The sequence below is a fragment of the Nicrophorus vespilloides genome, unplaced genomic scaffold (assembly GCF_001412225.1).
Source record: "Nicrophorus vespilloides isolate i.1.1-1 unplaced genomic scaffold, Nicve_v1.0, whole genome shotgun sequence".
In the NCBI taxonomy this organism is placed as follows: Eukaryota; Metazoa; Arthropoda; class Insecta; order Coleoptera; family Silphidae; genus Nicrophorus; species Nicrophorus vespilloides.
The window spans coordinates 282,313-310,129 of record NW_017095778.1 but is presented as its reverse complement, the minus strand read 5'-3'; the positions used below and the strand labels follow the sequence as shown (position 1 = coordinate 310,129).

Sequence of the window (27,817 nt, the reverse complement as noted above, 5' to 3'; positions counted from 1 at the left end):
AAACCTTTAAGGACTAGAGATTACTAGTACTGGAGGATAAATGCGGATAAATTTTAAATCAAAAGGATATAAAAGCAATTGTGTATTTACCTGTGAAATTTGTTTTGTTTAAATTGTTTCGTTAATGAATCTCAATGAACGTAGTAATTGTGACATTGACAGTCGAAAATTAAGGTTGTGTTTTGTTGCAGGAATGATGTGGGATGATAGAAGATAGTGGAGCTGACCGATTGGAGTTTCGATGATCGATGCGAGGAAGTGCTTGAAGGGACTCGAAGGAATCGTCCGATAATATTTAAAAAGAAACTGTATAAAAAAAGGCAGGATCCAAAGCATTATCATGAACAGTTGACGTTATCTGTGATAAGACGATTAATATTTGAAATATGATAAGAGGTGGCGAATAGAAAGTGATAATATTAATAATAATAATAAATACAAGAGAAGGAAACCGCGTACAGTGGGTGTTTGAAATCAGTGAGGATGGGTGTGTTAACGAGGCGGCGTTCCTTCCTGATCAAACTGGTGATCATCATTTCGACTGCTTGGTTCACGATCGCATTCCTGCTGTATTCGGAGAACCAGGGCGAGGCGCCTATAGTGGTGCATCCAGAACAGCAGCAGCTGGTGCAACAGAGGCAGGAGGATGCGGGTAACGAGCAGCAACCGGAAAGGGTCGTGCCCTTCAAGGAGCAGCAGGCTGTGAAGGAGGACACTGGTGGTGGAGTCCTGATGCCGCCGCAGAGCGTATCTGGGGCTGGGGAGATGGGAAAGCCCGTCGTGCTGCCCACCAATTTGACAGGTAAAAGAGTGTCCTTTGTGTGCACGTGTGTGCAGTTTCGGCTTTGTGTGCAATGAGCTTTTGAGGGTTTATTTAGTTATCTCTGCGTCTATATTTATCCCCATCAGCGGGTCAGGGGATGGATGGATGGATGATAATGCCGGATGGGAAATTGCTCGGGAAACTCTCGGGACGCATCCCTCTTACACTTCTCTCCCTTTCTCTATATCTATTCAACTCCCTGTCTCTCTCACACCCTAGCACGCTCCTCGCCAACTCCGATATGTAGTAGTTGGCGAACCCACGGGAATTCCCCTACGTTCTATTCCGCGCGAACGATTGCTCTCGACCATCCTCAACCCCCTACGATCTCTTATACTTATATTTTTTTTCTCTCTCTTTCTCCTTCTTTTTTTTTGCCTGATGACGAGTAGTGTGAAAATAAAGGCCTTCGCTTCGCTCCTCTCAACGCGATCCAAATCAAATTCCACTTTCTCCAAGAGCCAATTGAATATCAAAGGGATGATCAGCCACCATTCATCTTATGCGCGGATAAAGCATTTCATCATAATTTGCTTACCTCCAATAACAATGAACGCATTACATGAAAGAAAATCATTAAATTATTTTTTTTTCTCATTCTCATTTACAATCAATTCAATAATTTTACATTTAACAATAATAAGAACAAATTGGAAATCATCAATATGAATTGGTATTATCTTCAAAATTAGTTCATTACTAACATAATATGATAGACGTAAACCTTCAAAAGTATTCAATTAATTGAAAAGAATATTGTGAAAACTAAAACATTGCATTTGATGATCATTTGGTTGCCTATTACAACTGATAAGGATTATCATATTTTTTTACCTGATAACAATTTTATAATATATTTTATCTGATAAGTTTTTATTGCAAATAGAGACTAAAACATAAAATGTCAATATTTAAAAATTATCCTTTCATTTAGTTTTATTTATTATATAATTAATTATAGAAAATTCAAAACTAATTCAGCTGAAAAATTACAAATAATTTAAATATGCATGAATAGTTTTCAATTATTTTAAATGAAAAAATTAATCAATGAAAAATATGTACTGAAACTGCCACGTTTTCCAGTTTTCATTTATTCATTATTTTATTAATTATTATATCATAAGTTCAAAGAAAAAAAGTAATATTTTAAATTTTGTATATTTTTCAATTATTTTAAATTAAAACATACACTTTATGTATTGGAACTTCCACTTCCGTTTTCCAATTTTCATTTAACAATGTTTGCTTTGCATCCCTCTTCATAAAGCGGTTATTTGCTCTTCTCCTAAGCACATAAGCAACCTTTTTGTTTCCACATGTTTTTCTTCATTTCCATCAGATCGTAACCTATATTGCTTTTTCAAGCTTCCTTTCTTCTCGAACCTCTTAGTTTTCATTGAATTAATCGAATATTTCCAATATTCTTTTTTAACATTTGCCTCATTTTCTTCCTTAAAAATATCCGTTAAGTTTCCTTATATTGTATCGTTATCTTTTATTTCATGTCTATTTTGAACCAATTATTCATTAAATTAGAAAATTATAATTTATTTTAATCCCTTAAATAGCTATGACGTATATATTCGTCATGGTCTATTCTATGACAAATATATTTGCATATGTAATTTACTAGTTGTTCTTAATGATTACATCTGCACATTACGATGTAAAAACAAGGAAAATATAAACATAATGACGAATATATACGCTAGCGACAAAAATACGTAGTCACTAGAGGAGTCAGTTCATACAATGCATCACACCGTTTAAAATATTGGTCCAATTTGTATATTTATGCGCATTTTCTCGTAATTTCATTGGAAATTGTTATATTTTTTGATAAATAACAAAAATACTAGAGTAATGTGTAAGTAATCTATTGTATTTATCATATGTCAATGCTTTTAGTGATTTTTATATTTGTATTGATATTAAGTTACCAGTCACCTTTTGAGCAACGCGAGTTGCTTAACTTCAACATAAAATACCTACAGTTGTCACTCTAATTATCCTTGTTTCTTCATACTCTCAATATTTTCTTAACGATTGCTTTACTTTAACTTTCCAACTAAAACAAATATTTCTCATTCCTTCAACTGCTCAAGTCAAATAACTGAGTATTTACCATTGACAATTTCTGTATTTTTTCAGCTGATGTTAAGAAGATGGTTGACGACGGATGGCTGAAGAACGCGTTCAATCAATACGCCAGCGATATGATTAGCGTGCACCGAAGTCTTCCGGATCCTCGGGACGATTGGTGAGTCGAGTTTCCATTTCAAGGATCCCATTTAAATTGTGTGAGCGGATGCAAAATAAACTCGCGCCGAGAAAAACTTTTATTTCCCCGTTGTAACTTCGTCGGAAAACTGGAGCGTACACATACACTGTTTTCCTTCTGCATTTTTATTCGGTCGTGTTTAACTTATACTTCTTTTCTCTTTTTTTACTTCTTTCACATTTGCTATGTTGGTTTCTGCCATTTGTAGTGCAGGTATTATGCAGATACATATCTCTTCTGTATTTTTTTTTGTTCTTATTGTTGAAGGGATGAAAGTGTAACAGTGTTCCCCACTTAAAATCAAATTGATTTATAAGCTGTGCAGATTTATTTACTTCTTTTAAAGTTAACTTTATGCAACGTTTATTATTTAGGAAGTAATAAATTCAAAGCGATTTCATACAATTAATTGTAATTTTGTTGCTATACTATAAATAGCTATTATTTCTGAAGTGGTTCCTTAAAAATGCATCAGTGTTAAGGATGTTGTAAATTCTTGATTCCCAACCATCTATATTAGTTGGCCTCGGGGGAGCTCTTGCTCGTTCATTCCCTTGGGTCATGAATTCGTAAAACTTTTCTCAACTTTGCAATGCTAAAAAAATATATGTATAAATTGCCCAATTTCTCAGCACATATAGTTAATTAATTTTTGTTAATGGAAACTTCGAAGATGAATCGATATTGTTCATTACTATACACAAATACAGCCTTGAAATTCTGTCACAAATTGGATCAATATACTACGTGTATTGTGAGTATTTGGATACGTAATCAAATGCATTTACCGATCTGATCTAGATTCTAGATAATAGATACCAATGACACGAATACGTTGTTAATATCAATATTGAAGTTTTGATGTTGTCAAGAACGAATATGATCTAAGTATAAACAACTTGACAAACTATTTATATATATTCTAAATAGATTTGACTATGAGTACATGTACTTTGACAAGTATCATTGTATATTATCATTGTTTGAAATTGACAAGTTGGCTATCCATTTATATAAATTTATATGAATACGTTGATAATTATAATATTTTCATTTAATGTGCACTTGCATGTAAATACAACATGGCAAACTATTTATATTTACTTTAAAGAAACAAATCATAAAATATAAATAAATTCACTTTACTCGAATATGAATATTTTTAAACAAAAAATATTACATTTTAATCAAATATATTTATTGACTGTGATACAAGTAATCAATGGTTTTGATCTCAATAAAAGTAATCAAGTATCATGTACTTGTATATAAATATAACTTCACATACTAGTTGTATTTATTATAGACAATCAAGTCTTATATAAATGTACTTTACTTAACAAAAATGTTGTTAATTAATTGTTTCTACAGTCTGCACCCAAATTTACTTGATAATTGACAAGTATATGACAAATATACATAATTTTCATTTATATGAATATTTTTGAAAACACAAAATATTACATTTTAATCAAATACATTTCTTTACTGTGTACAAGTAATCAATGGTTTTGATCTTAATAAAAGTAATCAAGTAACTTGTCAAGTATCATGTACTTGTATATAAATATAACTTCACATACTAGTTGTATTTATTATAGACAATCAAGTTTTATATAAATGTACTTTACTTAACAAAAATGGTTTTAATTAATTGTTTCTACAGTCTGCATCCAAATTTACTTGATAATTGACAAGTATATGACAAATATACATAATTTTCATTTATATGAATATTTTTTAAAACACAAAATATTACATTTTAATCAAATACATTTCTTGACTGTGATACAATTAATCAATAGTTTTGATCTCAATAAAAGTAATCAAGTAACTTGTCAAGTATCATGTACAACTTAACAAACTATTTATATTTACATACAAGTCATAGATTTGACGATTAATAAATGAACTTTACTTGACATAATTTACTTAACAATTTAGATATTAGTTTATGAGTTTTACACAGTTAATAAAAATATTTCAGTTTAATCAAATATATTTCTTTGTTGTGAAATAAATACATCTTGACAAACTTTACTAAAAATTAATCGATGAGTACTTGACAAGTATTAGCACTGCTTGACATTTTAAAATTCATTTCCATACATTGATTTGCATATAATTGTTGAAACAAATGTAATAAGAATTATCAAGTTCAAAGTTATTCTGATACAAATCATTAATATTTTGAATGTAAAATAATTGTTTTTAATTTATTTGAAACTAAATGTGTAAGTGTGTATATTATATTGGTTCATTGACCTAACGAAAAGCACTTAATTTAGCCGGAAATCATTACGTAAGTTTTGCGAATGGGAAGATTACTCGAGAAATTTCGAATTATTTAGTTTTTCGTTTCAAATTGGAAGGGCGGAAGCGTCAACAATCATCTCCAGTTGCTAAATGATGCATACTTTCAATGCGGACGTTGCACTTTCACGTAACAACTTAGAACTAATATTTCACCAAGGAAGATGTATATCTCACATTTATATGAAATACAATTGAATTTAGAAAAAACATTAGAACTTTTCCAATTAATTATATTTTAATTAAAGTTCAGATTAGTGTAATTTCTACATGGTAACAATTCTTATTAAAATATAAAATATACAATTTTTTTTGTTGATTTGAATTAAATTCAAATATTTTTCTAAATTAATATGTTGTAATATTTCGTTTCTAATTATACTGTATGAATTTCGTGCTGGTTTAATGAGATGCATTACAACTGTACAAATTAATGAAAAATATAAAAAAAAAACATGAAATTTCTTTTGCAAACACATATATTCCTTGTGTAGAGAATTTTTAATTACACGTCGCAACGTATTTTTATTTACTTTCGTAATCAGCGCAAATGATGATGATACAAGTCTCGTCGTGATGCTTTTGGGTACAACACCTACGCTTCCAAATGGAGCAAAAGAAGAGTCTCAAACATTGACTAAACGCAATTAAAGACTGTTGCTCTCTGTGAATGAGTACACATGTAGTAATTAGACAAGCAACAACCTCAGATTCTATTATGTTTTATATTTGCGTTTCTATTTATTTTGTAGAAATTTTCAACCCTTTTTATTTCCTCGTTCGGGTGGACTTTTACACGTATGTTTGCCTTCTTCAAAGGACGATGGCGTAATTAAATTCGTCCTGGCTCCAAAAATAAAAAGCGAGCAAACGCTGGGAGCACTTGAAAAATATCCTGAGATAAAACGCTTGAAAGTAAAGTCTATTTAGTATGTAGACGGATAGCGATCGCCGTGGACTATAAATAATGCCCGGTGTTTAAGTTTAAGCACGGAACAAAAGTTTGAAAGACAATGCTTTAAAGGGGCGGTGGAGGGTTTCTGGGGGGTGGCGCAGATAAAGGCGGAAACATTAATAACATCCGTGAATTTAACGGTACGACTATATTGTCTGCATGTACACACCTACGCGACGTGAGCTCTCTGTTTTCTATACTGGTATATGTGAATTTGTGAGTGTATGTGCGTATTTGTGGATGTGAAGGGTTTCAGCTTGAAAACTGGATGCATGGAGAACCGGAATATAGTTAATCTGAGATTGTCGAGGGCGGCATCCATTGTGCGGAGGCACACTACACCACCCCTCTTCGCAATGCGAGGAAGCCGACGAAGGATTCTGATGTGTGAATGGTAAATGGATAGTAGACCCCCCCGTTCGCTAATTAGTTCCATGTGTGAGGAGGGATGTAATTGAGTTTTCGTGGAGAAGTTTTCGTTGTGCAACGCCGCCGCCCCCCCAGTATCCGCGCGACAACTGCATCAATTAACGACGGTCCCCGACGGAAGTTGGCCAAGTTGGTAGTAAAAAGTTATTGTTCAGTTGGCCGAAGAAGAAGATGGTGGCATTCCCCGGAAGCAGTTCGTAAACGGTGCAATTTATAAAAATTTCCCCGGTAATGGTGTGGTTACAGTTGTTTTCTCACACATGGGGTTTTGCGGTTGTGGTGGAGTGGCGGTGGATGGAGAGGAGGAGGAGGCGGTTTACTTCACGCAAACCACAAAAGGCATTATATCCAGTAGTGCTCTCACGCTTTAATATTTCACGATCTCACGTCTGTGTTTCAGCAGTACACGGCGGGGGTGGCTGCGTCTACCCCATATCCGCCCATTCCGCCCGTGTTGTGTCGCACACCACACACCGCCACAGTAAAACGAAACCCTTACTTCATTCCCTTTTCCCGCAACTTATTGTCTGTCCCACAACTGGAAAACATCCACCAACCCTCCACCCCAATCCCAGCGGACACCAGGATAACGTAATAAGAAAAAGAAGGAACATGTTAGATTTCTGTAATATCACATTTCTCTATATATCTAAATTACAAAGTCCTTTATTTATATCCTCCGATATACATTTAAAAATTAAATACGCTACAAATTAATTCAATTAACTAAATTTATAAATTTAGTTGAAATATTCATTTCATTGCGTATATTCCATCAACTATAATTAGATAATACAAAACTTTGAGTTTCAGTAAAATACTTTCAAATTTTAATCTATAATTGATTGTTTTTTTCAATTACTTTTATTACTTAAAATTTGGACCAAAAGTTCTTTAATATTAGAAACTTATATAAAATTAATTATCTTTAAATACAACTTCAAATAAGAATACTCCATTTTTGTTACCGTTTTTTTATATAATTATTTTTTAGACCTTTTTCGTCCTTTGCGACATAAACGAAACGAAATCCTTTTTAATTTCTCTCTTTCTCTCTCACTGAGTGTTGGTTGGTTAGTTCCCTTTTCACTTCGCCTTCCGCTCTCGATATTCCATTTGCAGTCTTCCCTTTCTCACAGCAATTTGTTAATTGGAGACTCACCTCCCCTTCCTCCAACCCCGCTAATTAGATAATAGCTAATTACTTTAATTCCGTTCCTCTCGCTATGCTTAAATGCAGGGAACGCAAAAATTGCCGGGAACTAATTAAGTTGACTACTACTGTTACATTCCTTAAGATTTTTTTCTTCTTTCACTGTTCATTATATTCATCGCTATTCCAGGAAATATAACAGTTCGAAAGATACATATCTTATTGTTTTTCCTTTGATGGAAACGCAATACTCATCTCATTAATATAAATATGAAATAGTAGTTTTTTTACATAGAAATTATTTTTTTTGTGTGTGAATATATTGAAATTTTTAGTAAAAATTGTATCTAAACATAATTATGTAAAAATACTTTAGTCTGAAATGATATTAACTTCATCTATTAATTACATTTATATAGATCTAAATTACAAAATCCTTTACTTATTTATTATACATTTAAGTATTGAATAAGCAACAAATTAATTCAATCTCCTGAAGTAATAAGTCTGCTTTTGACTTATCAAATAAATTCACAACTAATAATTATAAATGTCACATTGTTTTTCTGTAAGAATTCAAACTGAAATTGCGGAAATACTTGATTTTTTTTATAATATATAAAAGTCTAAAATGTAATAAAAAATACGGCAATTTTTAATTGAGTGAATGAACTGAAAACATTGAGAGAATGCCTATATCTTCTGAGTGTATATCCATTACACTGATTATGCGATAAATACATGAAGGAAATATGTAACTGGGTTACATCAACATATCGAGAAGGGTTTCGATTATATCCGACAGGTGGTTGTGTGTGATCGAATATTCGGATGTTCGTTCAATGGAACGGATATTGAACGGATGTTTGTAATTTTGTTTATTAATAACATAATGCTAATACACTCTCATACATGCTTTATAGCCGCATAGTTATAATATACATCAGCTTCTATTTACGTAAGAAATTCTAGATATAAGGAAAGTTCAGCTTTTTAGTTGTTTGATTGATATTGAAGCTGTACCGCACCTTGTGTAAGATTTATACACGGTGTCCCAAAAACATGTATACACAGTTTGAATGATTATTACTTTAGTTTTTATTCACATATAGTTTCAGAAGAATCTACATAAATTGTATAAGTTTTCCTCCTATCGTAGATGTTCAAAACTATTATCATTCTTGCTGATACACTGCTGATAACTAGTGTATCTCTACAAGAAAAAGGCCAACGGAGTTATTTTAAAAGTAGCTCCATCGCTCCAAAGAATCTTCTCTGAAAATTATGCATCCTGCTCACATTTTTCCAAGTACCATTTGTAAAATTATTTTAACAACCGGATCATCTTTATTGATAGCATGTACCATTATTGGAATGTAATTTTTCCATTTGCAACTCTTTGAGGACACGCATTTTCCCACCTTTTGAACATGTCATTATAATTTTCTAGAAAATGTCTAAGGAAGGGATTAATTTGATGGGTCAGTAGATGATTTTTATGTTGATTCACTTCACGAAGTTGTTTGTTTTATTTATCTGACCCCAATTGTAATTTAGGAATTTCTTGCCCTCAAAGGGTTAAAATGTAATGGACACTTGATTTGCTGATGCCAATCTCATGACTTCTTTGTATAACAGATTTTTTGTATGTTTCGCAATAACTTTCCAGTACTCTTTCTTGACTGGTAAACGTTGTCTATGGTCTTCCTGAAGATAGGTGGATCTGCCTAAAACTCACCGCAATTTAGTCTTTGTACTTTCATACTTCCATGAAAATGTACCAGAAGTACAAAGACAAAATAGCATTTTATAAGAAATTCTTTGTTTTCAAAAGTTATTATTGGTTCATTCATAATTTCCAATTAATTACACTCTGAAAAAAAAAGCAAAATCAGAAAGTTATGACCCTTTAAACAGTGTATACATTTCTTGGGACATTTTATGACAGTGAAATTAAATACTGTATTTTTAATAAAAGTTAGTACACCTGACATATATTTATGTAGTTATCGAGTTGATATAATGTTGATAAATCAAATACCAATTTAATTTGTGTTAAAAATGTATAAAAAGAGGTTTTTCGTATTTACAATATAATCAATAATAAAAAAATGAGTGTTTAATAAATTATATAATTTGGTATAATTTCAAGAAAAAGCTAAGAAAAATATTGTTTCCATTACATAAATAATTTGTAAGAATATTATAAATTAATTGAGGTAATAATATACATAAATATTGATCTTGTGAGGAAGTAATTTTAATTAAAGTTTCGTTCCGAATCTGTGATAGACATTTCCCTTTTATTACGTGGACTCTCTTTATTCGCAGATTTTCTATATTAATTAGAAAAAGATAATCACTTCGCAATTAAATCACGGACGTTTTAATGGAAATCGCAGCGGCAACGATGATAATAACAATAATAGTAATAACCAATCACGTCGACTGAATGCTTCGCGGGGAAAATTAGTTTAATTTTCGTTCTGTCTCCCTCCCTCTCTCTCTCAGCCATTCCGTATCCCGGAATTTCGGTCCAAAGGGTGGCGGAATTCCCTCTTGAAGTCCTCGCAAAACGAAAATTAAAGCCAGCATAATAACACTAATGATAATAAAAGTAAAATGCGAATGGGATGCTACGAACCCTTACGTGTTTATGCAACGCCAGGAACGAATAAGGGAAGAAAATAACTGTAAATACAACAAATTTGCAATGCAATTCTTTATTGTAATCTACATTGCAAATGTACACGTTAAATAGTTTATTAAATCATTTAGTATTTATATGAAAACTTTAATCAATAATTATATTTTTATGTTTCCTAAAGAACAGAAATATTTTTGGTAATAATGATTTAGTTTATAAACTTAAAACTAATGAATTTATTTGAAAACATAATTTTTAAATTTACCAATAGATGGCGTAACTTTAAAATGTCATTTTACTATTTATTAAGAGACTTTAACTATAATTATGTAATACAGAATTTAATTAACGACAAATTTGTTATAGCATTATGTAGTTAATTAATCTATAAAAAATAGAAGTTTTTATTTCAATTGAAAAATATAGTTTGTTAAATCATTCAGTATTTTAATTAAAGATTTAATTTTGATATATTCCAAAGAAGAGAAATATTTTAGGTAATAATGATATAGTTTAGTACAATTTTAAAATATGTTTTAAACCATACCAATAGATGACGCAACAACTAAATGTCATTACTATTGATTTTTCTTAACCGTAATTATGTAATGAATACAGCATTTAATTAACGTATAAGATTAAGTAATTTTTCAATAGTTTATTAGTCTATAAAAACATTATTTGAAGTATTTATTTCAACTAAAAAAATGTTATAGAAAATACATGTTTTTATGTAATGTTAATCTGAAATTATTAATTGAAAATCAATGGAATAATAATCAATGATAGTTTATAAGTTGTATATTGCATGATGTGCCGGATGTAGGTTGATTTTTTTTCTTTCTATAAGTAATAACAGTGAAACACGTTGATACATTGGGGGAGAAATGTCGATCGATCAACTATTTGGCTCTAATGGAAAACGTGCGTAAAATCGTTTTTATTCATACATATTTTTTACTGGACTTTACCCCCAAAAAGTTGTATTCGTTTTTTTTTGCGTACGTATTTTAATTAAGAAATTCATTCAGGACAAAACCAAAATTGTTGTTGATTTTAGCATGGAGAGGCGTATTTTAATTAAGAAATCATTTATATTAAAGGATAAACATGGGAAAGCACACAACAAGTCAAAAGTAAAGCAAATAAATACACGGGATTGCATGTGAATGGGTTTGTGTGTGTGCGTTGTGTGTATGTCTATATACAAACAGGGCTTTAGACGCGGCAACAAGGCAAATATTTAATTGGTGTAATTAATTGCAAACAAGCAACTTGGACAGATGCTGGACAAACTGTGTATCAAAATCAGGAAGATCCGTTCTTCCGGAAGTAAGATGAATCGCCGTTTGACGGATTGCGAGATGTACGATATTGCTATGGGATGCGTGACTTCCGGATTTCGACCCTCATGCATACAAAACGTTCTTACTTACTCGAGGGGATGAAAGAGAGCGAGGCAGACAATTTGATGGACCCCAAAATGTGAAAGCTTGAAAAGAATGCAGAGGAAAGCACAAAAAAATGGAAGTCGTGAATTGCGTAATCTCATTTTTTTTTTTCAAAATGATGAATGACGTCTTGTTTTTTTTTATAAAAAATACAACAACATCTCTCATAGTACGGATTGATTATAGTACGGTTTTAAAATTTGTTAAAATAATAAATAAAATAAAAATTACTTGTACTTTTGCAACTTCATTACACAGTTAAGACTCTTTTTGTGCGGTTTACTCTAGTGGTGAAAGAGAGCGAGGGACAATTTGATGAACACCAAAATGTGAACCCAAAGTTTGGAAAGAATGCAGAGGAAAGGACAAAAACATGGAAGTCGTGAATTGAGTAAACTTATTTTTTTCATTCAAAATGATTAATCGCATATCAAACGTAAATTTTTGACTGACGTTTTGTTTTTTTTATAAATATACAACAATACCTCGCATAGTACGGTTTAACTAGAGTACGGTTTTAATATTTGTTTAAATAAAAAACAAAATAAGAATAACTTCTACTACTACAACTTCTTTACACAGTTAAGTCTCTTTTTGTGTGGTTTACTCGAGTGGTGAAAGAGAGCAAAAGTCAATTTGATGGACGTCAAAATGTGAAAGCTTGGATAGAATGCAGAGGAAAGCACAAAAAACTGGAAGTCATGAATTTCGTGAATTCATTTTTTTTTTCAAAATGATGAATATCGATATGCAAATTTTTGAATGACGTTTTGTATTTTTTATATAAATATAATAGGACGGCTCCGATCAGTCCGGATTCACTATAGTACGGTTTTAATATTTGTTCAAATAAAAAACAAAATCAAAATAACTTTTACTTTTACAACTTCTTTACTTAGTTAAGTCTCTTTTTGTGCGGTTTATTTTTAGTTCCTCGATTTGTCCGGTTTCAAACAATCCGAATATAAAAAAATATAATTTACACATAGTGAAATAAAAATATTTTATTCAATAATTTAGTAATTTGATAATATTAATATTGTATAGAATGCATGAGAATATTTCTATCTTTAAATCGTAGTAAATTTTTATGACAATTATTTGATTGATTTTAGTAATTTCATGTAAATAAATACCTTTTTTAATGAAAAATTTAACTTTTTACAATTTTAATATTTTATGAATAAAGACAATATTTAAATCTGCCATTAATATAAATATATAAAGTTAGTAACTTTATAAGTAAGTAGTCAGTAACTAAAGTTGGAAAGTAAGTAAGTTAAGTAATAATATTTTTCAACTAGATTTTAGTAAAAGTATAAAATGGATATAAATATCTCAATAAAATTACACAATGTATGTATGTAGGAATCCGTAGTAATGAATAAAATATTACTAATATTGGTTCAAATTATATAAGATACAAAAAAAGCTAAACACTAAATAGACTCATTATTGAGAAAAATAATAAATGTAAAATTTATTGTAAAAAATACGAAAATAAATATCAATTTTTCGAATAGTACGTCTCCGATCAGGCCGGATTCACTTATTATTTTTATATACATAGATAATAGTTTTTCATTTTTTTTTACAATTAAGTGTGTTTATGTACAGTTTATTTTGATGTGGTTTTAAAATACTCGATTAGTCCGGTTTCAAGCAGATCTGGATATTACCGGAAGCGATTATCCGCACTATGCGAGGTGTATTTATTTGAAATTAAAAAGGTTGTAAACTATTTAACTACTGTGCATATTTACGTTAATAAAAGTATGAACTTAATATAAAACTTTCAATAATTCCTATTATAAGAAATCAATGTAGAGATTTGCTATATCAATTGAAGTAATGTTGGTTTACCTCGATCAAAGTGCAATTTTTAACGTTTCCAATGATTGCAATAATGACTCAAATGATTCGAATGTTGGAATTCCAACAAGAACTGTGTATATACTGTGGGGATTCGTTGTGCCAATCAAAGCTCTAATCAATCGCCGCATCGGGGCAGGATTAGCATTTTTATTGGGCCAGGGAATGAATGGTGAGCTCTTTTGTTTTCTGGGAAAAGCGGGTTGATGTTTGGGGATGGGGGGAGGATAAAGAGAGAGGACACCCTCGTATCCGCTCGGGGGGAACAAACAGATTGTCTCCAATTATTATCCCCGTCGTCCCGCTTAAATAATTTATCAGCAGTGTCGGGATTTCTGCGCCGAGCCGAAGGGGGTTGGAAAAGAACGAAACTGGGTTTGAGTTGCGGAGGGGGTGGCTCAACGCCACGTCGCGTCGCATCCCCGTATTTCATTTATACGCGAGGAACGCGCGATCGAATTGTAATGTTTTTATGTGCGCCGCGAGACGCGGCAAAACGACACGGATTTTGCATATAAAATGAACCCTGTCGTCGGAGGCGGCTGAGGAAGAGGAAAGGCGTCGTTTTAGGGTTCAGGGTTTAAAGGTTCAAACGACTTGTCCGACTTTACATTTTCTTCCATATCCATTTAACGAAACGTTGTTTAGCATATTCGCCCTATGTTTGTTTGTTTCTTTGTTTGTTTGTTGCACTTCCTTGTTAAATCCCGAACCGCCGCCTCTGCCACTTGGAATTCACCAAATTTACTGAAAGGATTTAATCTTTCGCAGTTTAATCCGTTCCAAACTTGCAGATTTGTAAAGCAAACGGCGCAACCTTTAAAACCGCAACAAATTCGGTCTCCGGATATTCCCGGGACTTTGGCACACCCATCCTTTTTACCACCCATCCTCCCATCCAACGCAGACCGAGTTCCCTTGTTTACTAGCTTAATAACCCGAATGCCGCACGAATTTCCGTTCAATTCAATTGTGTGTTGTCTTCCACTTGAAATCGGGAAGACAATTCGTTCGACCTCCCTGAATTCCATCCCTTTATTAAATCTCACAGTCCATTTTTAACCTACAGTTACCTAAATTCCGCACACGAAGTTCTCAAATGCAACAAAAAAAATTACTGTGAATTATATTTCTTTCTTTTCAATTCTTCTGTTGTGCTTCGAAAATAAAGACATTAAATTAATTAAAGAAGTTTACAGAAAATTATCTTATTTTATAAATTATTTATGATATTTGACATACCTAAAACATGTCTTTTAATTACTATTACATAAAACACATTTGTTGACATCTTACATTTATTTAAATTACAAATTAATTGATTTCCCGGTGAATACTCCATATAATTATAAGAATTTTATTATAATATGTTTGATAAAAATATATAATAAATTTGAAAACTTTGTACAAAAATAATTCATGGAAAATTCATCAAAATTTATAGAATTTTTTTTTGTTTTCAAAGTATAACAGTAAAAGTTACTTTCAAAAAATTCAAAGATATAAATACAGGCTTTTCAAAATTACATTGTCACATAAATTTGGATTAGGTCTTATAGTCTGATGTGTTTCATGGGCTGAAAAATATGACTAAAATTTGAGCACTTGATATAATATAAGAAAATGGATAAAAGAAAATGTATAAGAAAAGAGTAAAAATATTTTACGTGAGTTTTGGAAAGTAAAGAATGTTATGTAATCAAAATTGGTATTGATGATGTGTCAAGTCTTCATCTAGAAACTAATAGTTTCATTTAAAAAAAAATACTAGGTTTTTCTTAGAATTGATTGGTTATTTGGTTTTTAAAAAAATTGTTTAAGATGAATGAAATTATTTCTTTGAATCAAGATTTTTTAATGAATGAATGAATTAATGAAATGAAGGTGAGAAATTGATGTTTCTTTTATTAAAATGATAGAAATCAATCGTTTGGAAATATGTAAATTTTGGATTGGGATGAAATGGAATACATTCATGTTTTCTTCGATTCGTTTCGGATGGATGTTTGAGGGTTTTGCGTGATTGGCGATAAGGAGCAATATCTCTTAGGGCAGATGAGTAGCGAGTGTTACAAATCTCCCCCTTCAAGTTGCGCTCTAGTGGGGCCACTAATGGAAATTCATCTCAAGCATCTCGCATCTTTGCGACCTCCTCGTTCCTCCGTCCCCAGCCACGTCCTCGTCCTCATCTTCAACTCGGATTTTTCCCAGTCGAAGCTATCGATAGAACGCACGGAGGATGGATAGAATCGGTTGACGGATTGCCGGATGAGGACAAATAGAATACGGAGGAGAAAAATCTTTCGACAAAATTTGCTCGTCGTGAAAAAGCAACTTGAAGGTGTCGGTGACGTCTGCACATAGTAGGAGGAAGGAAGGGAGAGAAACAGAGAGAGTGAGTGAGGAGATTGGATAAATGTTGATAAAGTGGGCGCACGTTGGAATGGATTTCCGGGCGCGGACCCAAAACGAAAACGTTTTGCGTTAATGTTTCAGAGAACATAGAACTTTGTAACCCTATTACTTTAACTGCTGCGACACCGATTCCGATAAATTCCTTTCCGATAAAGGTCCCAAAAGGCTCCACTCGCAAACAAAACGACACGTCGAAATTTTATTTGATATACGTGCGTAATTAATAACAATACGGAAGTACTCAATATTATAATTTAAGCATACATCTACATCATTTCCAAATCAACAGTTAAACTTTAACAGTTTACACAATTGAAGTGTATACATTACCAGCTATATTGCCACAATAGAAACAGTTTAATTTTCATATTTGAAAAAAAGAAATGCCCGGCGCATGCACAGTTTCTAAATACAAGTTAACGGGTATTTTTTAAATCGTTATAGAAAAACACAATTAATCAATTCATTTTATTAGGAAAAAGCATAATTTTATAAATTTTATACAAGTTTTCAAGGTGAAGTTATTTTCTATCTAATATAATTAACTATTAGTTTTGTATATATTGAAAGTAGCGGTAATTAAATTTTAGAATATTATTTTATTTTTATTTATAATTTAATTCAGAAATTTATATAAAAATTATGAAATGAAAAAATTTTTTTTTTTAATATTATTATAGCAATATTTTTCAATAATTAACAAATTCACAGAAAAATCATCAATCAATTGAAAAAAATTTAATAATATTTAAAATTTCAAAAATAAAATATTGTTTAAAAATTAGTTATTTTCATTTTGTGTCTTTTAAAGTATGAGAAATAAACATTTAAATGAAAACAAATTGATAAAATTTCATTAATCTTCAATTAACATTTTTTTTATATTATTAAAGAAATCGAATTAAAATTATAAAAAATATGTTGTATTTTCTTAATCCCTTGTGGTCCAACTAAATTCTGTAAAAAAATGTCCTTGTTTCTTGATAAATTAAGTTGAAAATGTGTAATACTTAACGAATTAATGCATGATCAAATTTTTCTATTTTTATTTAATATTTGAATAAAACCATGTGGTTCCACTGAGGAACCACATGTTGGAAATAAAAAGCTTGGCAATAATTACTCTTTATGTTTTCCATTGGTGAAACCAGAAATCTACTATATTTTATGTATTACTTTATATATTTTATATCATTACATAAATAAACATCAATGATTTCTTGTTTTTTTTTTAATGAATAAGTTTGAATATGTCTAGTAAATATTTATCAAAAAAATAAACAAGGTAAATCTTTATAAATCAATTGAAATATAACTATTAGAATTTATTACTAATTGAGAAAATTTCATTAATCTTTAATTTTCAAATATTGACAATACTACTAAATAAATCGAATCAAAATTGAAACATGTAAAATATGCATATAACATAATTGAACATCATTGATTTATTGTGAATGAATCAGAATATGTGTAGTAAATATTTAGCAAGAAAATATATAAGGTTTATAAGAAATATTATAATATGTTTTCAATATAAAATTCTTTGTTATGTGACATATTCTAAATGTATAATTTGCATTTCAATGTGATTTGAGTATGGTTGGAAGTAATAGAAACGATGCATTGATCTCCTCCAGTTCGATTTTAATCCAATTAGAGAGTGTGCATTGCGTGCGAGCTTGTGCATAAAAGGTATTCCGGGATTGAATTTTCTTGATTACCATCCGATAAATGGATTCTCCCGTGTGCAATAAAACACTTTTTTTCCCTTTTATTATTATTATTGCTTCTACTATTATATGCGGTTCGTTTGTTTTGTTGTTGTGTAGGTGCAAAGCGTCGGATAGATACTTGAAGGATCTTCCCAGGACTTCGGTGATCATCTGCTTCCACAACGAGGCATGGTCCGTGCTCCTTCGGACGGTGCACTCCGTGCTCGATCGATCGCCGAGACATCTAATCGAAGAAGTCGTCCTGGTGGACGATTACTCGGACATGGATCACCTCAAGGATCAGCTGGAGAAGTACTTTTCGAACGAGCCGAAAGTGAAGATCATCAGAGCGCAGAAGAGGGAAGGTCTCATCCGGGCCAGACTCATGGGTAATTAGGATGCGACCGCTTTGGGGGTGGCTTTGATTAAGTTTCGGGGAGTTTCTGTCTACAGGGGCGCGCCACGCGACCGGCAAAGTTTTAACCTACTTGGATTCCCATTGCGAGTGCACGGACGGATGGTTGGAACCGCTTTTGGATAGGATTGCGAGGGATCCGACGACGGTGGTCTGTCCGGTCATCGATGTCATCGATGATACCACCTTGGAGTATCACTATCGAGATTCGGGCGGCGTCAACGTTGGAGGATTCGACTGGAATCTTCAATTCAATTGGCACGCAGTTCCTCCCAAGGAGAAGCAGAGGCATAAGAATTCCGCGGAACCTGTGTGGAGTCCAACAATGGCCGGAGGACTTTTCAGCATTGACAAAGTAAGTGAAGTTTGCACGTATTTCGGCGGGATGCGCAAATGCAAACGGCATAAATAAGGCATTATTCGCGATTTACAGCCGAAGTTTCTTGGAAGAAGGAATGGGGGTTTGCAAGTGAAAGTTCCGGCGGGCCATCCGTCTTTCCGAAGGCAAAGACAGACAGATGACGCCTTCGAGATTTTCCTCGCATTATATTATTATTAGATGTCCCTCCGGCACGACCGAAACTTCACCAATTAACTCTTGCGCTGCAATTTACCATAGTCCCACTTCATCTAACAACACGACCAAAACTGAAAACGAATTATTTTTCTTCTCAACCATACGCATTTTAATGAACAATATAACCACTGCTTATTCAAACTTATTATTAATATTTATTATTTTTCAAAAAATTTAAGTTTGTAATTTAGAATAAATAATTTGAAAAAATCGATCTATAATTAACTAATTACATAATATTTATTACATCAAAATATGCGCAATTTAAAACTTCAATTATTAAATAAAATACATAAAATGTTTTCAAATTAATGGGATAAAACAAAACGTGTTTTCGAAATAAAATCGGTCTTTAATCACATTTATCACTACGTACTAATTTGTATATAAAAGATGCGCAATAATTACTATTTCTAATGGAATCATGAGTTTACTGAAAAAAATAATAAAAATATATTAGTTTAATGTTTTCAAACAATTTTAATAAATATGAAAGCAAATTGAAAAATATTGGAATTTAATTGTCATTATTGCAAGAGAAGATTGAAATTTATTGAATTATAAAATTTATTAAAAAAAAGTTTTATAATTAACTTGAAAATTTAAAATAAATCTTATTAAGCTTTAATTATTACATAAAACTAATCGAAAAATTAAATATGTTAAATATTTCGCTACAAACGAAGTAACATTTACTGAAAAATGAAAAAAAATATGAAATTAATACTATTAAATTAAAATATTAAGATTGGTCTATAATGAAAACGAATTTAGTGGGGAAAAGATGTTATTAATAGCTTTCGTGTTTTATTATTAAGGAGTAATTTCTGGCGCGTTAATTAACTTTTTTCAGTTTTGTTCGTCTTTTCTTATACAATTATACAATTTTCACATTGAAAACGTAGTTATTTCAATGTGAAAATTGTATAATTTAAAATCGATCACGCAAGTGGGCTCACTCACCTAAATTCCCCGTTCGGTGGTCGTTCTGTAATCGAATCGATAGCTTATAGAAAATGCATGTCCTTTGTCAAATAATAATTAAAAGTGCATTACGCGACGAACACGAAAATATTGAAACGGGTCATATTTGTGTCGAGAGTGAATAATATATGAAAATGGGGGCCAACATGCTTACTGTTTGGTATTATTAATTACTATAATTATAGGTAGAAAAATGGGGTTGTGTAATTTATGATAAATGTTTAATTAGATCGTATATTTTAGCTCAAATATTCATTCAATTTATTAACTTATTATTAATGTTTATGAACGAGTTGTATTTTCTTAATATAAATTAAAATGTATAAGTGATAAATTTCATATAGAAAAGAGTATTATATATTTAACCTTTAACTACTCACACCGGTGTAAAAAGTACACTAATATTCTAAGAATCAATACCACGACTATATTATCTTTCCCCATCTATGTCACTTAACGTAACCTATGCCCAAAGTGTTTACTAAACGCTGGTGCAATATTGTGTTGACTGCTGCATAAATAATTTGTTTTGTGCACGTTTGTTCTTGCTCTGCAGTGTTAGTGTGGTAGAAAACGATGCTGATGAATATATAGAGGGCAATGATTCAGAAATTATTATATTAATATATTACAAATAATTACGAATCTAATAAAAAAGCAAATTAATACATATAAATTCCATGGCGCGAGTAGTTAAAGTTTTAATATTTTATTGATCTTTCAGTAACAAAAATGTTAAGTAGAATATGCCCGGCACATCCACATTGTCTATTAAATTTTCGTTAACTTCGATTGATTTTAAACATCTTCTTCATACACTTATAATAACTTAAATAATTATAATATTTATTTCAAAAAAACATAATATAAACTTTACACAATAACATAATAACAAAAATGAAAATTAACTAAATTGCTGCAAAGTGCTAATAACTTAAATTGCAATAATTATTTATCGAATAATCCACATCTATGTTTTGTAATAAACTATTGTTAACTTTGATTGATTTTATACTTATAATAACTTAAATATTAATAATATATATTGTTACAAGCATAATATAAACTTAATAACTTAATTTGCACTAATTATTTATAAAATAGGAAATTACATATCTTCATAAATAATATACAAATATTTAAATCGTAAATCATAATAATTTAATTTTTAATTAACTTGAACATGGTTAAAATATAATAATCAAATTTTTCTTTAGATTTCTATTAAAATACATTAAATTTTATTAAATTTCAGCAATATTTTCAATGAATAAAATATATTGTACTTTTTGGTAAAATCAGGCAATTTTAAACTTAAATCGTATAATAAGTGAATTATAGTGATTTAGATTGCATAAACGGATTAATTTTCAAATATATATTTAGTAACAATATTATTTTATAAACTTATTTCATGGTACAGGTATCCCCGACTTACGAACTAGTTCCATACCAAAGGGTTTTTCGTAAGTCGGGGGAATTTAAAAAAAATCAAAATATAGTTATATTACCACACTTTATCATGATTTTTACTTTTATATATGTTAAATTCCGTTTATACTGACTGCATAAATTTGAAAAATAGATTAAAATAAACAAAATACTTATAAATAGTTTTCAATTCAACAATCTTCCAAAAATATTATATTTTATTGAAGAAATTATCAATTTTTGTTTGGACAGTTAATTTTTTTATTTTGTTCGTAAGTCCGGGACTTTGTAAGTCGGAGGATACCTGTATTCTACTATACAATTTTCTTTTTCGATACTACATAAAAAATAGTCTATACAGAAGCGCCTAATATTATTTGAATGTAGGTTTATACTCACTTGGTGCTTCCAATGCAAAACAAAGCATTTTTATATACAATATAAAGATTACTTTAAAGTACCAACAAGTATTTAGATCTGTTTCACGTCTCTTCATAATTCGGTCAGACTACAAAGTTTAACACATTTTTTTAAATTATTTTATGTAAAAATGAATTCAATGATTGATTAATTAATAACATTACAATTAAAACTTCTGTTCGTGGAGCAGAGCTAAAGTCACGTATCAATTAAATATATTTTTAGAAAGTTGCCGAAAACTTTTTTCGTATCCATCGAATTCTCACTCGTACTGGCTTTATACAACTATTTTCCGATGGCTGCGAAATTATTTATCTTTCGAAAAGTTTCCAGACACGTGGGACCTTCGAAATACTTTTGAATCATTTACGAGTCGAAGAACAAACTGAATTTTTCAAACCGACAAATTGAAACAAGCATAAATATACAATTTCTATCATGAGAATGTACTAACTAATTAAACAATGTTAGTAATTATAATTGCAAAGGATTTTATTTCAATTTTAAACCCAAAAATGAAAAATATATTTTTTATAATTTTATACAACATTTTTTAAATTACACTTTGCAAAGACATTTGATTAAAAGTGAATTAAAATTGAGCGAATTCTTATAAAAAAAATATTTAAAACTTTTAATTGCTAAAACAATATTTCTTAAAGTTTTCTGAATGTTCGTTTGCATAAATACCATAACTAGTATGATTAATAGTATTAAGTATGTTTTGGTATAAGTTTAATGTAATTTGCAGAGGGAAAATTAAGCAACAAAGAAATTACAGTAAAAAGAACTTTATTGCATGCAATTTTCTTGCGCTCCTTTTTTGTACCCCTTTTTTATTCCCTTGTTTGTAATTTATGAAGTTTATATTTTGTGTATGCACACATTTCCGCCCTCCTGCAGCCTCTCCTCCCCCCCCCCATTTCGTCTCTCCACCTAAAATTTGTAATAATGTAAATTGGTTCGTTGAGCCCTTTGCTCGGCTCATGCACACTCACATAAACCGGGGTTTGTAGTGCATTATTTTATTATTATTATTCCTCTTACTTCTTCTTTTTTTGTCTTTTATTTATATACCTTGTTTTTTTTGTTTGTTCATCCTCGTCCTCCTCTACTTTGGTACGTGTGGATGTGTACATTCATGCGTCCCCATTTTCTGTCCGGCGTTCTCTCGTATTTATTCAGCTCGCCTGCATTACGACACTGCTTAAGAGAGAAGGGGAATTTAATATGGAAGTAGTTTAGTGAAAAATTTCCCACACGCTCATAAATTTCCCTTGGCTGTGTGAGAGGACGGAGAGAGGGTGGAAGGAAAAACGCGCGTCCCGACGTTCGGAATATTAAATAACTCGCGGATGGGGTTAAGGGTGGGTTTTTTTCTTCGCTCCTTTCGACGGCGCGAATTAAGATGATACAATGATACGTCGCCGTTTTAGCAAATTGCTTTCACCATTATCAGTGTTAAACATACAATGGGCACGTAAAGTGAACGAATTACGTTAGTTTACAAGTCCTAAATAAAAATTTACAGAACCCCTAAGTACCATGGATGGGTCAGAGTGACCCACCTGATAGATAACCTTTGCGATATTCTGTTATTTTGTACTGCACTTTTGAGAAAGAGCAAAGCAGTCGCGGCGAGTGGTACTTACTTCATTGTAGAGTATATTTCGGGTCAAAATGACCCATTTATAGCAAATACGATCTTGAAATATCATCAATATTTGGATTTCAAAGTGGAATAACTAATCCCATGTACTAAAACTGGGAAAATGATATCCAGTAATGGTGCATATTAATACTGTAAATGAAAATATAAAAAAAACCTGTATGACATTTCTATAATGAGACTAAATCAGGTGTGGATGCATTAGATGAAATCGCTGGTATAAAGTAGAGTTATATATAAATATTTAATAATCGGGTCATTTTGACCCATATGTGGTACTTATGTTTTATTTATTTATTTATTTGTCCGTAATAGGTGCGGGTTAACTAAATGTATAACAAAATACGATATTATTTGTATCAATTAATAATGATTAATAATAGTGACGTCAAGTCACAGATCGACAGCGTTATTAATGTTACAAATCATTGCAAACTAAGTCTTAACTCGAAATATTATAGACTTATTAACAGTTTGTATTAATTATGAATGTTAATTGTTATGTAATATTTATTTATAATTTGTTTGGAGATTTGCATGAGGAAGTTCGGATCTACGTGATTTCGTTGTGCAAATTCAATCGCACAGTATTTAATTGAATCGCGTCTCGTCCAAAGTTCAACACTGATACACGTATTGTTCTGCATTTCTGTACTTGATTGATGGAGGTGAAGACTGAGAGTAAATTAGAACCGGGCGCATCCACCGTTTGTTCATGAAGTAATTTACATGTACAATACAAAGTTGTGTGATTTTTTTGATCTAAAATAGTTTGCATTTAATTGAATTGAAAGATTTGTCTTAACATGTGTTATAATTTCATCCATTTCAATCTAAAAGTCCAATATTATATGTAATTTGTAGATAAGATTGATATAAAATAGAAATAATTAATAGAAACCAAGAATATTCCCTATAATTTGTTACGTTAGATTTTTTGTGTATTACTGATTGTTCAGAAAGAACAAATGGATGTTAACAATGAATATTTTTTTCAGGAATTTTTCGATCGTCTGGGAACGTACGACAGCGGCTTCGATATTTGGGGTGGAGAAAATCTGGAGCTGTCCTTCAAGACGTGGATGTGCGGTGGAACTCTGGAGATCGTTCCATGTTCTCATGTGGGTCACATCTTCAGGAAGAGGTCTCCTTACAAATGGAGGACGGGCGTGAACGTCCTCCGCAGGAATTCCGTGAGGTTGAGCGAGGTGTGGCTGGACGAGTACGCAAAGTATTACTACCAGAGGATCGGCAACGATAAGGGTGACTTTGGGGACGTGTCCGGTCGCAAGTCTCTCCGCAAACGGCTCGGCTGCAAAAGTTTCAAATGGTACTTGGAGAACATTTATCCGGAGCTCTTCATACCCGGCGAGGCCGTCGCTAATGGAGAAGTAAGATTACGTTTTCTTTACTTGTTTTCCAATTTTAGCTGCCAGGATTTCGCCGGACTCGCCGCCCCTCGAGGGGCCGCAGACGCTTCAGCCTCAGCCGCCTCCACCGACGTTTTTCCTTTTCAGCTTAAAACGTGCGACAGATAAATGGAGTGCCAATGGAACGGAGCGAGATGGAGCTCTTCTCTCTCTATATTCTCTCGCAGAGGGATGACTCTGAGAGGAACCTTCAATTTATTTATTTTCCCCTCCGACGCTTTTTGTTTCTCTTCTTTTTTTCTTCTATATATGTGTTTGATTTTCTTTTGTTCATGGGGAAGAGATTTTAAAATTCCAACTGACACGACCTGCAGCGAGGGCATTATTTCCCTTTCCTCCCCTCGTATCGTTATTTAGCAACGTTGCTGGCCCGTGTTTACCGTTCCAGCTCGGATTTCTACCAACAAAAAAAAACTTCGAATTGTTTGATTTTTCCTGTCTCTAAATAAAAGAAACAACAGCCAGGATAGGTTTTTTGTTCCTGCTCCACCGAGGAAACTGATCCATGTTTCGAATACGCAAACAATCCCCATCATCGATCATTAAATATTTATGCATTTTATCTACGTTGTTATTTTTCTTTAGAAACTTTAGCGGACGAAATTTATTACTTAAACTTGCATCTTACAAACATTGACAATTAATACTACTTTTTTCCTTCTTTAGAAATATATGAAGACGATTGAATCACAGTTACAATTTATTCTCACGATGTTAATAATAAATACTTTGTTTTAGGTATCATAATTCCAAGTTTTTTGAAAAACTGTTAATAATTGTGTAGATTTGATGTAATAACTTATATTTACTTTGATTATAGTTCTGAGGTGGGAGAGAGGCTAAGGATCATGGTTATTTTATGAGTTTTGTTTGTAAATATTTCTCTTTAGGTTGTTTCTTAGTTTAGAGGTGGCTGAAGCTGAATTATGTGGATTATTGTATACTAAATAGCTGTAATATCATATATTCTATGTTTGTTTATCACTCGTGCAGATACGGAATTTGGGTTATGGTGGCAAGACATGCCTGGATTCTCCTGCTCGGAAGAATGATCTTCACAAGGCTGCAGGGCTGTACCCGTGCCATCGGCAGGGTGGAAATCAGGTGAGCTCGGTGCTGGCAGCGCCCTTCTGATGTGTTCTGTTCTGTTGCACAGGTCGCCAATTTTGATAGAGATACGTGCGTCGATTCCGCGTGTAAGCCGGAGGACATGCATAAACCGGTCGGCCTTTGGCCCTGCCACGGTCAAGGTGGTAACCAGGTATTTCAAAGATTCGCACAAAGATGGAGAGAATCGTGCAGTTTGCTCTAAACGCGATTAATAAGTATCTCACTTACTCACTCACTCTCTATATCTCTATCTATTTCTATATTTGGTTGCGGAACGAAACTAACATCCTCTAACCAAAATTGTGCACATTCGTGAGTCATTGAAGCGCGGCGCGCGTTGCTTTATATAATAAATTTCGCCCGTTTTATTATCCGAGAGTAAGCAGATTATTGTGTTTCCGCTTGCCCTCCTTACCAGATGCCGCAAATAAAACGTTACTTTATCGTCCGGCACGCGCACATTGTGTTTCCTCATCCTCATCTTCCATCCTTTCTCAACTTCCATCCGGAACTCGATCTGCATCTCTTAAGAGCGCAATCCCAGCCCCAATTATGATTTTCTCCACCAAAAGAGCGGCGCATTCAAAGACTCCCCTTTCCACTCGCACAAGAAAGTCTGTCTTCATCGTCGCCAACAAACCTTTAGCTTTGATTTGCTTTGATGCTGCTCGGAACTCAAACAACATTTTTCAACTCATTATGCGAATCCGGCTCTGCCCTCTTCCTCTCTTTCCTTCTTTCTCCCATCCCATTTCCATCCACATTATTCATTTTTACGCGGTCTCACCTAAAACTCCTCCGCTCGTTTCAGCGCTGCGCGAAGCATACAAAAAAAAATTACTCGCCAAGTTTATACTTCGATTTAACTTTAATCCAATTTTCAACTCGAAAAAAAAAAACAATTTGCATTTATATTCCGAATAATAATCTGCTGTTTCTACGAGATTTCATACATTTTTTTGTCCTTCTTGAAATATTTATAATTCCTGAATGGTAATTTCCTTAAACTGCCAACTGCCATTCACTAACCGTGAATTATACAAACGTTTTACTTTGTTTACCTTCTTCATAAAAAAACATTGTTTCAGCGTTTTAATCTAATAATATATACAGTTAGCTCTCACTTAACGTACATTCGATAATACGTACATAATTATATATATCTCTATGAGAAAACCAAAGTATATGAGTCTTTTAAATTAGACATAATAATGATGAATCAAGTTGAAAATGTATTAATTTCTTGGAAATACCGTCAAATCGTCAAACTATTACCATCCTATTTTCCGGCAACCCTAATCCCAATTAATTCATTCGACCTAATAAAATGCAATGGGCGTGAAGGCTTATCAAAGACCCAAGGCTAATTTGCATGCCGCGTCCCATTAATCTCGTTGCGTAATCTTTTGCGGCGGTTCAAATTTTGTGGGGCGGTCTTCGACCAGAAGGGTGGAGAAAATTCGAGGTGGGGAGGAAAAGGGAAATTCGACCCTACCGTCTTCGCGTTGTGCCCTTCAGCAATCATCATTTTTCAGTTTAATTCGTCCCGCTCGATGTCGTCCTGGGAATCACGGCGGTTTCGGGAATTCCGAAGGAGGGTTGAGGAAAAACAAACTTTATGGGATTGCCTGACCATTTCATCGTTTAATGGACGCACTTTAGAGGGTTCGCTAATTCAATGACGAACGCTCGCGTTCTTTTATAACAACTTTTATGCAAAGCAT

The 27,817-nt window shown here is 32.2% G+C and overlaps 1 protein-coding gene across 7 annotated transcripts in view; it reads left to right on the top strand.

The window, feature by feature from the left end:
- Positions 1-27,817, top strand: part of LOC108563598 (putative polypeptide N-acetylgalactosaminyltransferase 9) — a 189,873-nt gene that overhangs the window by 160,360 nt on the left and 1,696 nt on the right. For 6 of the 7 annotated variants that reach the window (XM_017922342.1, XM_017922327.1, XM_017922350.1 and 3 more), the window contains 6 exons: positions 192-802; positions 2,978-3,086; positions 18,175-18,446; positions 18,511-18,827; positions 24,552-24,944; positions 25,977-26,087. In XM_017922342.1, coding sequence (XP_017777831.1) covers positions 484-802; positions 2,978-3,086; positions 18,175-18,446; positions 18,511-18,827; positions 24,552-24,944; positions 25,977-26,087 — 1,521 coding nt within the window. In that variant the 5' untranslated portion in view covers positions 192-483. Of the gene's footprint in view, positions 1-191; positions 803-2,977; positions 3,087-18,174; positions 18,447-18,510; positions 18,828-24,551; positions 24,945-25,976; positions 26,088-26,139; positions 26,245-27,817 lie in introns of all 7 variants that reach the window. The other variant, XM_017922368.1, reaches the window with a different exon arrangement.